The sequence below is a fragment of the Marmota marmota genome, unplaced genomic scaffold, assembly GCF_001458135.2.
Source record: "Marmota marmota marmota unplaced genomic scaffold, marMar, whole genome shotgun sequence".
NCBI lineage: Eukaryota > Metazoa > Chordata > Mammalia > Rodentia > Sciuridae > Marmota > Marmota marmota.
The window spans coordinates 5,619,729-5,631,741 of NW_026000137.1; the positions used below are offsets into that span (position 1 = coordinate 5,619,729).

Consider the following 12,013-nt stretch of genomic DNA (forward strand, 5'->3'; position numbering starts at 1 on the left):
CTTGCATCTGTTTCTTCAAATGTAAAGAACGTGGGTTTTTAATTACTCGACCACCTAAGTCCTTTCCAGCCCTTAAATTCCATGTCTCAAGTACTAAGGGAACACTATGTTCCATTTCATTAAAGAGCGTAAGGTGACATTTCCTGTCCTGTCTTGATTACCTCTCACCATCCCTGGAGTTGGTTTTGAGTTTGGTGCCACTATCAGAACTAGGGATGCAGAAGTGGAAATTGAGCCCAGTGCGCTCTCTGCGTTCTCGCGCCCTTATGATGGCTGAGAGTCTGGAAACTGTCCCCACGTGGGTTTAAAGGAAAAAAAAAAAAAAAAAAAGCCGAGTGCTAAGAGAGTGACAGTCACTTGCAGGGGCTTGGGTGGACTGCTGGGCAAGGTTCTCAGCGGAACACGCTGGCTTATCGGCCGCAGCTGGTGCGGCTGGGCCGGGGCTGGCGGCTAGCCCAGGTGGGCGGCAGCGGTGGCCCGGCGCCCCCGGCTGCGAGGGCGGCGCGCTGGGTCCCTCGCGCTTTCCTGGCCGGTGAAACGAGCCCGGCGGGAGGCCGGAGCTGCTCCTGCGGGCCCGGGCCCTCGCCCCCGCGGTAGCGGGAGGCGTCGCTGGGGCAGGACGCGTGTGGGGGGCAGGGACGAAGCCGCAGCGAGCAAAGTCCAGGTCCCGGGTCCCCAGAGCCCGCACGCTCCGCGGCTCTGCCAGAAACGCGCGAGATCCCAGGTGAAGGAGGAGGGAGATAATGGGGACTGTGGGCGCGCGCGGTGCAGTGGGACTTCCACCTGGAGCCTCCGGCCCAGACCCGTGCTCCCGCTCAGGGGCCTCCCGCCTGGGGTCGCGAAGAGGCTGGTGGTCCCCTCAGAGCTGGGCCGGGTGCACTTGGACCTGAGGCTGTGGTTTCTTCCCAGGCTGAGATGGATCTTGAGGCAGCAAGAAACGGAACAGCTCGGCGCCCCAGGACAGTGGAGGGCGACTTTGAATTGGGCAGCAGCAGGTACATCACCAGTGGCCATCGGCTTTTCCGTTACATGTGAATCAGCAGGGCAAATTCAGTCCAGAAAGAAGTTGAGAAAAGTGGTTGATGCCTTTGGCCTTTGAGGAGGCTTCTTTGGAAGGTTTTGTCTGAGGTTCTGACCTTGAAGCAGAAGTTTCAAGTGGCCTCAGGAATGTCACTGAGGCTCCTTTTGGAACAGGCTCAGAAAGAAGAGTTGTCTTCCTCTGTGCCAGGGTGATTCAATGAATATTGGTGGCGCATAGCATTTTTTGTGTTACTTAATTCTTAAACTTTTACAGATAACTTTCATTATGTCTCATATGATTATTCATGCTTCTAGAGCATCAGACATCTGCTGTTGACAGTTGTGCTTTTTGAATAAGGGGATTGAAGCAAAATTTCTTCCCTGTTATTTCTCTTCCTCCTTGTATCATTCCTCCCCCTCTTCCCATCCTAGGCTTTTTCAGTACTTCTCCTTTCTGGGAGGTGAGATGGGGAGGGTAAACTTGAGCAGCCTTATTCTTCGGTAACCTTGTGCTTCCAAATCAGTTTTTTGTTCAAGTGCAAAGGAAAACCTCAGCACTTCCATTGCTCGTGGGTCTTTCTCCAACTCCATCTGGGTTGGTTCCCCAGCCCCTTATTAAGCACACTTTACAGGCTTTGGTAGGGACAGAAGAGCCGGTCAATGGTGTGTTTCTGTTTCCTCTTTCACTGTGGGAACAGTGAATCATTTTCATCTTTAGCCTCAAATAGTTTATGAGGCTGCTGCAGTCTCTTAGTTCACACCAGGCCACCCAGAACTAATTGACCTGTGTCATGGAGTTATCACCCAGAGGAACAAATTTATCAGGTTCTGTAGTTGGTCCTCAAGCTGCAAGGGGCCTGATTAGCTAACTGAAAATATGCCTATCTGATACTTAAACTGAAGCATTATTTTGGTCTATTAACTTGTTTGGACAGTGACTTGCTCTGTTCCTTCTAAGTACTATGGTATTTATTCACAGAAATTTTAATTTTTGCCATATAGAATTGGAAAAATAGGTAGATAGTATTACTTCTAGTAGAAAAGTGAGGTTTTTATCATCTGGCAATTTAGGCTGGGAATGACTATGAATGTATTAATAGATGGTATTTTCATGAAGAAGGCTATTTATGTATTGCACTGGCTGAACATTTGATGAGTGCAAAAAGGAGCTCTCCCTGTAAAAGGTGTGAGAATACTCTGGAACCCAGGGAAATCCTCAGCAGAGAGGCTTATAGCTTTCTCTTAGAAAGAAGGAAACCACTCAAATGAGAAATGCATAAAGTTAAGAATAAGTTAAGGTTCTGAGGTTATGAAATATCACTGGTATTACTTTTTATAAAAGCAGACTAAAGCTTATACATTCAAAGGAAGGTAAGGACACTTCAGTTATCTAGAGCAAAGTGAGGGTTAGTTGTATGCTTGTCCCAGTCATGCTGCCAACGGCCCCTGGCATTCTTTTGAATATATTTAGTGGCAGATGCTCCATCCAGTGATAGCAGTAAATATCATAAATACATAATTTGGGATCAAGTCTTATGAATAAAATTTTATCACCCATTAGAGAAATGTTTCAGGTTAAAAAAAAAAACTCCAGCTAATGTTAGAATTAATGAATACTTTGAAAAAGTATTAATAAACATTAAGAAAATTAGGAGCACAAAGCAGAAGTACTTTGCAATTTTAAGTAGAGTTGTCAGGTAGAACTTATTTTGAGTATTTTAAAAATATGTTTGTGATGTGCTGGGGATTAAACCCAGGACCTTGCACATGCCAGGTATGTGCCCTACCACTGAACTAAACCCTAGTCCAGGTCTTATTTTGAAGGCCATGTTTGAGCAAAGACTGGAAAGAAATGAGAGGAAAGAGCTGTGTGAGTATCTGAAGGGAGAGCCTTCCTGGCAGGGTAACTGACAATGCAAAGTCCCTGAGATGGGAACATGTTTGGAGTGTTCATGTAGCAGCAGAGAGGCTGGAGTGGCAGTGAGAGGTGTGGTCAGAAAGGTAACAAGGAAATGGCATGTGGGGCCTTAGAGGCCAACATAAGGATTTTGATTTCTAATCTGAGAAAAATGGGATCCATTGTAAGTTTTTGAGCAGAAACGTAACAGTATATGATGATATGAATTTTTAAATAATGGTTACTAGTTGAGGCAGACTGAAGCAGGCATATTGAAGGTGGAGTGACTAAGTGGGAGGCAAGGGGATAGCAAGAAAAATGGGGAGAAATTATTAAATTCTAGCTGTATTTTAAATGTAGAATGAATAGGACTTCTTGACACCACTCTCTGAAAACCTCCATGAGAATGGTCTTTATTATTTTTAGATCAACATGTACTTTGTTTTAGGAGAAAAATTGATTTGGCAGATATTATTAACATATTCTTCCCTCTGTTGTAGGCTCTGTAACATAGACAACTATTTCTCTTTATCCATATGTCCTTGTAGTACCTTGGACAGTTACTTTTGCACTTGGCGGCTGCCTTACAGGGTTTGTTTAATTGGGTAATTTTGACAATTGTGCTCATCACTCTTTTATATTTGAAAATACTATAACATCATAACTACTAATATTTATGCTCAATTGACTGTAAAATATTTCATAACCATTTTTTAGTTCAAACAATTATATTTTTTACAGCAACCAAGACACACAAAAAATGAAGAAAGTGAATTTGATTGGACCATTAACATTGGTAAGCTGTGAAATATTAGATTGGAATAATCCTACCTTTCATTCATATTTGGGGTCATGAATTAGGAGCTGCAGGGCAAGTGCTTAAGATTGTCTATAAGCAGTGATAGATCTCTGCTGTACCTGTGCTGTCTTATGTTGGTTTATATGGCAATGGCCCACACTCCCAAGATGGATAATAAAGGAGAGAAGGGCAGACTGGCTATGACACAGGGCAGAGATAAAAAGTGTACAGGGAAATTAAAAATAGGAAGTGTATTAATAGCACCATAAAACTTACCAATTTCAGGAAAATGCATCTTTGCTTTGCTTCACACCAACTCACCCCCACCACCAAAATATAGTTAGAGATAAGCTTGCTTATATGGAGGGTAATTGTAAACTACAGAAATTTTAATAATAATTAAGAAATCTATATCCACATTTACTTCCAGGAAAAGTTGTTAAATATAGGACGCCTAGTAGGGATTCTAATTAAGACCTTTTTGTGTGTGTGTGGTTTTCTGCTGGTGCAAGGCAGCCAACATATTTTTGGAAGAAATCTAATCTGTTTTTCATTTGTAATATGTCTCAGAGAGGTAGTCCAAGAAAGTGTTTGCCTGCCATTGGTAAATACGATGTGTTTCAAACTGACAGCTTTATTTGATAGCAAAGATGTTAGAATTAAACAGCTTGTCAGTAGAAGCCTCCAACTTAGTAAGTAAATGGATAAAAAGACATCAAAATATCCACACATTTCTCATGTCACCACAAAGCCCCTATTCATTCTCTTCTTGCTTTTTCTTTGTTGTTGCTTTAAAAGATTCAGTGAGAGTAAAAAATTGTAATTTAGTGCTTTGGAGAAAACAAAACTTGGTTTTAATACACAGGTTTTAAATCTGTCTCCTGTAGCAAAGAAAATGCTCCACACCTTAGAGTAGAAACAGAAAATATCATTTGAGTTTAGAAGACTTAGTTAAATTGAATTTAAATTTACTCTTTATTCTGCCACTGAATAGATATTTTTTGTCCTGAAAAAGTTTAAGAAAAATTGTTGTTTTGTTAAAAAAAATAGCTAAAAACGAATTTAGTTTTACTTAGGATGTTGCTGTGAAATTCGCCCAATTTTGAACTTAAGCTTAAAGACTGTTAATTTTAATTCAATCAATATGAAAAGCATTAAAACATTCCTCAGTGTCACATAATGTCCACAAAAGAAAACACTACCTGTCAACCTGAGCCTGTTCTTTGAATTGAAACTGACAGATCTATTTTCTTTTGCCAGGAGCTACTAACCCTGGGGACAGTAGTCCCTTTTGTAGCAATTTTAGAAAACCTCTCCCACTTGCTCTTTCTTTCTTTTAATGGACTAGGTTCTTTTTTACCCTTTTGCTCATGATTTTGCTTGCTCCTTTGGTTTCATTCTGAGCTCCACCTGGCTTCTGACCTATGTCTCTTTCAGTACTCTTTCTTGTCCTGTGTGTTGATGATGGAATTTGACCCCCAACTGAACTTCTGGAACTCTTTGAGAACAGTTTGCAACACACCCAATCCCAACCGTGTGCTTCCAACCTCAGATTCACCTAGTTATTGATCCAGCCTGACTCAACGTTAGCCCTCAGATTCTAATCTACTATCCTGACTCATTACCCACTCTGTCAATAACGGTTCTTTTTCTCCAAAAGGTTGGTGAATGAAAAGTATAAAAAGAGAGAAAAGATGCAAAAAATAGAGACTAAGCTATAGAAATGGAAGTGAAAGAAGATGTAGTTTGGAAGGCAGAGGAGGAAAAAAGAGCAAAGAATCATAGAGAGGTCCATCAAAAATATTGAGAAAAGATGAGAATGGAGAGAATTAAAAAGACAGAAAGAAACAAAGTGTTATGACACTGATGTGCAGTTAGCTCTTTGGGGTTGTAAGATTCACTGTGACAATTGGTGTCATTCATCCCTCCTCTCTGTAGATAGTACTAAGTCCAAGATCTTTGCATAGCCTGGCAGGCCTTTTTATCTCTCTCTAATATCCTTTCCCAAGCCTTACAATATGATCTTCAGGAATTCCCTGATGAGAGTTACTTAAACACTCCTGTAGACTCCAGTCATATTGCTGTTTTAAGCCTAAACATCCCCTACTTCTGCCACATTCCGCAGTTGCCCATCCTTCAAGATTCTACATGGGCATCCTCTCCATCAGCACCACTTTCCTGAAGTCCACAGATAGGCTGTCCATTAAATGTGTTAGAACACTTGACTACCGAGCTGAATTAACCTTTTAAAGGGATCTAGTCCTCAAACTTGGAGGGTCTAATTGCTGTCTATTTTTAATTCTCTCTCTCAAAGATTCTGAATACTGTCTTAAGGATATGATGTGTGTGTCAACTTAATGTCTGTCCCTTGTTGATTTAATTTATAACCTCAGAGGCTCTGGGAGATCAAACAATATTATTAATGCAACCAAACCTATACCTTCTGATTACGTTATAATCGTGTACCTAAATCACATACTTATTAAACAGAATTAGATTGATTTCTTCACCAAGTATAAACTAAAAAGAATCATGAACAGTTTGCAACACACCCAATAAAAAAGTATAAAAAGAGAGGAAAGATGCAAAAAATAGAGACTAAGCAATAGAAATGGAAGTATAGTCTCTTAATGATTTGGATTGCCGTTCTCTTTTTTAAATGAAAATCCAAAGGGCATAAAATTGTGGAAAAAGAGAAATTAATAAGATAAGAATTTAACAAGATAAGCATTGTTTTCTTTCTTTTTATTTTTTAGTTTAGATACTCTGATTGGCAGGATAAATTGTTTATGTTTTGGGGAACCGTCATGGCCATAGCTCATGGATCAGGTCTTCCCCTCATGATGATAGTGTTTGGAGAAATGACTGATAGATTTGTTAATACCAATGGAAACTTCTCCTTTCCAGGTAAGTGTTTTTGTGCTCTCTCTCTCTCTCTCTCCTTTTTTTTTTCAATGTGTAGTATTTCTTTAACTGGGTGAGAGATTCAGAATTTATTATAATATTCATCGTCTACTTGTTTAAAGATTTAGACATCTGGATGACACCAGATATTACCAAAGGAGTTGTAAAATTCCTAGAAAATCCCTCAAGTGCTCATTTAAATTTCAAAAAATTTATGTGTGCTGTTTGACTTTAATACTAAGTAAGGCAACACACAGGAATATTTACATGTCAATAAATAGAAGAGTCATTCTACTTAAGGATGATAGAATATAACAAAATATATCTATGTGATGTCCATTCCATCAGTGATTACTGGTAAGTTACAAAATACATCATTAGCATGACAGTACTTCTTAGTTATGCTCAGCTTGTACTTATGTTTCCTGTTTTAATTTTTTTTCTCCTGCCCACCTCTCTTTAAAAAATTACACCCATTTCCTGTGTACAATTTTTTTTGGATCAACCAGAATTGGATATGACACTTCATTAAAGAGCAAATGGATTCAGTGTGAATCCAAAGGAACTCACCCAAATGACTATAGTTACTGAGAAGTTAATCTGTGAATTAACATCATTTATAAAAGGGGGCCTGCCAACACTGTTGGAGTAGGGATCCAGAATTTATGCTTATTTTCATAATCTTCAAATTCAATGTTGAAAAGAAGATTTCCATGGTTTCTACCAAGCCTGATGGCTGTTCCTCCAAGCAACCTTGAGGCCCCTAAGCTGTAGAAGACCAACTAAAGCTTTACTGGCAGACAGATAGTAGAATTTAAATAAATATAAATACATATGTATATGTAAGTATGTATGTATGAAAGACAGCTTTTGTATTTTAGCAAAGATAACTGAGAAAAATGTACTTCAACATTTAGATATTATTCCATAAGAATTCTTATTGTTCACTGATTAAGAACGATGTTTAGTTGCAGTTGTAAGGCATGAGTATAATTATGTAAAAGAATACAACTGCTTGATTATTAATATAGTAGGATATGTTTACATATATTTATATCTTTTAGAAATCCAGTTGTCCTTTGAGTAGTTAAAGCAAGCTCCTACAAAACCAGTTTCTTTATTCTCAAATATTATTATCTCTTAAAAGAATCTCTTTATAACAGCAACAACAAAAACAGTGTTTTTTCTTTGCATTTACTATGTGCTATGTCCTACACCAATTACCTTACATATAGTATTTCACGCAACCATCCTAAGAACAGTCTTACACAGTAGATAATATTATTCTCTGATATATGAAGAAACAAAGGCTTGGAGGGGACAAATAACTTGTCCATAGTTCACCATTGGTGAGTTTTTTAGGATACAATTAAAACCCAGCTCTTTCTATCTTCCCAACCATGATTATGACCATGTGTATTTTACCCAGGGGAAAAAATGGGAAAGTTATAAATAGATTTCTTAGGCTTGACCAGTGACAAAAACCTTAACACAAATACTATGAAGATGAAGTTGGAGTAGGAAAGGATAGTTTTAAAAGTCTTAAAGGATGGCTGGGGTTGGATCTGCATGGTACAGTGCTTGTCTAGCATGTGCAGGGCCCAGACTGTAAAAAGTCTTTAAGGAAGTGAGAGAAGTAGAAATTTTATGTTTTCTTTTTATGTTTCTTTGTCTTTTAGAAGATCTAGATCTATTACATATTAATTTGTACATAGGTATGTATTTGTGTGTATATATATATTATACACACATATATATATACACACACACATACACATATATCAGAGGGATGCCAATAATGAAACCCAACTATTAATCAAAAATTTGTTTCTACTCAGAGTTTCAAAAAATCTGTTTAATGGATGAGTGGATAAATAAAATGTGGCATATGCAAATAATGTGATATAATTTACCTTAAAAAAGGAAGGAAATTCTGACATGTGCTACAACATGAATGAACCTTGAGGACCTTATGTTAAGTAAAATATGCCAGTCAGAAAAAAGGCAAATATCATATGATTCCATTTCTATGGGATGTCTAGAGTGGTAAGAGTCGTAGAAGAAATGGAAAGCAGAATGGTGATTGCAGGGGCTGGGGGAGGGAGAAATGGGAAGCTCTTGTTTAATAGGCATAGAATTTCCCATTAGTTTTGCAAGATGAAAACTTCAGGAGATTGGTTGCACAACAATATGAATATGCTTAATATTACTGAACTGCACACTTAAAAAACAGTTAAGATGGTAAATATTATGTGATGCATATTTTATCCCAATTATTTTTTTTTTAAATTAGATTAAAACAGTTCAACTCACTTATCACAGATCAGTTTGCTTTTGGACCAATTTTCTGTGTCCTGTTTTTGTTTTTACTAACACAAGAAGAATTCCACAACTTGTTTATTTGGAGCAGGAATGGCTTTGAAGCTGGACAAGGCAGGCAGGTATTAGGTGGTATGCCCAGGGGCAACTTCAAGGTCTTTCCAGGGAACTGCGTGAGTAAGTGATTGCTGGAGTGATAAACTCATGAGAGTTTCCAACTTTGTCTCAGCAGCCTCCAGATACACACTCTAGTTTATGAACCTTCATGCTCTGTAGCCAACTGGTCACTAGGCTGTCTTGGAGGAATTGGAATGGAAAGTCCCACAAATATGATGAGTTTCTAATACCCATTCTTTGGTAGTTTGTAAAACTATTATTCTTGGATCTCTTTGCAGGAAATGTCTTTAAAGTCTACTCAGTCTAAATTTAGAGTGTTCGTTGGTATGTTTGGAGTTGCAGAGGTTAGAAAACAGCATGGGAGGTGGGAGCAGATAGGGTATTTTGCAGAGGCCCTAGCTCATCAAATAGGAGTAAAGTTTATTTAGAGTCTATTCTTTATGGTTGTTGGATTCTTGGACAACTAGACTTAATGGAAGCCAAATGTGAAGAGAATGTTAGAAGATGAAAAGGTTTAAATTACAAGAGGATCTGACAATGACTTACTGTGAACAAGCCCATCCTTGTCAACAGAATAAGAGCTACTCCATGACAGGGTTGTTCCCTCACAATGATTCAGTTGTTGAGAAACTATGCACAAAACATTTTGCATCCAAAACCTAAGAACAGAGTCATAGAAAACAGTTCATCTGCAGAGTCAAGAACTTGATACCTTTGATGCCAAGACTATGTGATTACAATAATCTAGAAAATCCTGTGGGGAAGTGCACTCTGCATATCCTTGCATCAACTTTCCAGCTGAGGGAGAAAAGTCATGTTTGAGCTCCAGGTTACTTTAATTAACTGTCCATAGCGCAAAGATGCCTGAACAAACCCCAGCTCTATTTTTTTTTTTTTTGCTGCTGAATAGTTCTATATAATTAAAGAAGTCCTAGTCAGAATCAAGATAGGCAGGCATTGGTTTACTTTGATGTTCAAATGTGACAAGGAGGACTCTGCTTCCCTAATGCCCAATGTATTCACATATTATTCAGAACTCATAATGTAACTCACTGTGTGACAATGGAAAAGTTGCTTAACCTCTACAATCCTTATTATTCTCATCCTTGAAGTTAATGACTTACTGATAGAATTAAATAAGGTGATTTGTGTAAAGTATCTGGAACATAAATGATCAGTAAATATTGGGGAAACTAGCTGAAAACTCGGTAATGAAACAAACTAGGATTTTATTCTTCATGTATGATATGGATGGATTTTAAGGGAGCTCTCTAAAATGAATAGGTAATTTCAACAGTTTCCCCCATTTCCTTGTTATGGGACGCATTCAGGTACTCTGGTGTGGGAATTTTCCATTTTGTCACATTAGAATAAACTGGGGTGCTTTTAAAGCATACTATGCTCTGAGCTCAGCCAGAGGTTCTGGTTTAATTGGGCTTGGGTAGAGCCTAGGTATCTTTATTTCTTTTTTGGGGCACTGGGATTGAACTCAGAGACACTCAACCACTGAGCCACATTCTAAACCTATTTTGTGTTTTATTTAGAGACAGGGTCTCTCTGAATTGCTTACCACCTTACTTTTGCTGAGGCTGGCTTTGAGCTCATGATCATCCTGCCTCACCCTCCTGAGCCACTGGGATTACAGGCATATGCCATTGTGCCTGGCCTGGCACATCTTTATTTTTCCAAGGTTCTCAATGATGTCAAGAAAATCAGACCAGTTAACCACTTGGGGATTGTTTATGGGACTGAAGCATCTTAGGTGGCATCTGACAATACAGGTTCAGGCTCTTTTCATATATAGAATCCCTTGCCTTTTTTTTTCTTAATATTTTCTTAGTTGTAGTTAGACACAATACCTTTCTTTTAATGTGGTGCTGAAGATCGAACCCAGCGCCTCACACGTGATAGGCGAGCGCTCTACCACTGAACCACAACCCCAGCCCTATAGAATCCTTGACTCTTTAGAGTACCCACCAATACACATTTGTCTTGCTTATCTCTAACCACCAATACTCTGGGCTTCCTGGGGGATATGAGGTTGCTCTGGTTATTAACCCTAAATTAGATTGCCATTCTTGGCCTGGGACTCTTGAGAAAGGAGCAGGTCAAATCTAGAATGTTGATAGATTCTTATTTCCTAGGAGGGAGAGTCAACTTGGAATATGATATTCTTATATAGAGAATTAAAAATTTTGAAGTAGGTATTGGAAGAAAAAAAACTTAAGTTCAGAGAGGAAAAACCCAACAATGATTTCTACAAATGATAACGATAACTGTAGAATAGCTTCTCTGCCTGTAATTCCAAACCCAGTTCTTATTTCCCATAGCTAAGAGCTCAGGAAGAAAATGGGCACACAGAACCAAACTAAACTGATAAGAAGAGAAATAAACTAGGGTAGGATTCCTCAAGGGTCTGATAACTGATCAAGAGCTAACCAGAAACATTTCACATCAGTAGGAAAAATTATGGCACAATCTGGACCACTAGCTGGTGACTAATACTGATGGTAGCTTAAGTTTTAAACTAACTAAAAACTTATCTTTCTTTGAAAAAAAAATAAGGGAGATACACATCACCAAGAAAACATGACCCCTAGGCTATTTACACATGTTAAAAGAACAAAAAAAGAAGACTTTGTCTCCAGGGTAAATGGGAAGTGCCTACTTGCGCATTTCCCCAATGGTGTGGTTTTTTTTTTTTTTGGATTTTTTTTTAAAATTTTTATGTTGGCTGTTCAAAACATTACATAGTTCTTGATATATCATATTTCACACTTTGATTCAAGTGGGTTATGAGCTCCCATTTTTACCCCATATACAGATTGCAGAATTACATCAGTTACACATCCATTGATTTACATATTGCCATACTAGTGTCTGTTGTGTTCTGCTGCCTTTCCTATCATCTACTATCCCCCCCCTCCCCTCCCTCCTCTCTCTCCTCCCTCCTCTAC

The 12,013-nt window shown here is 38.6% G+C and overlaps 1 protein-coding gene across 3 annotated transcripts in view; it reads left to right on the forward strand.

Moving 5' to 3' along the window:
• Positions 1-521: 521 nt before the first annotated feature.
• Abcb4 (ATP binding cassette subfamily B member 4) overlaps positions 522-12,013 on the forward strand; it is an 81,168-nt gene continuing 69,676 nt past the window's right edge. For all 3 annotated transcript variants that reach the window (XM_015502349.2, XM_015502350.2, XM_048785454.1), the window contains exons 1-4: positions 522-724; positions 910-995; positions 3,659-3,713; positions 6,473-6,623. In XM_015502349.2, coding sequence (XP_015357835.2) covers positions 916-995; positions 3,659-3,713; positions 6,473-6,623 — 286 coding nt within the window. In that variant the 5' untranslated portion in view covers positions 522-724; positions 910-915. The remainder of the gene's footprint in view (positions 725-909; positions 996-3,658; positions 3,714-6,472; positions 6,624-12,013) is intronic.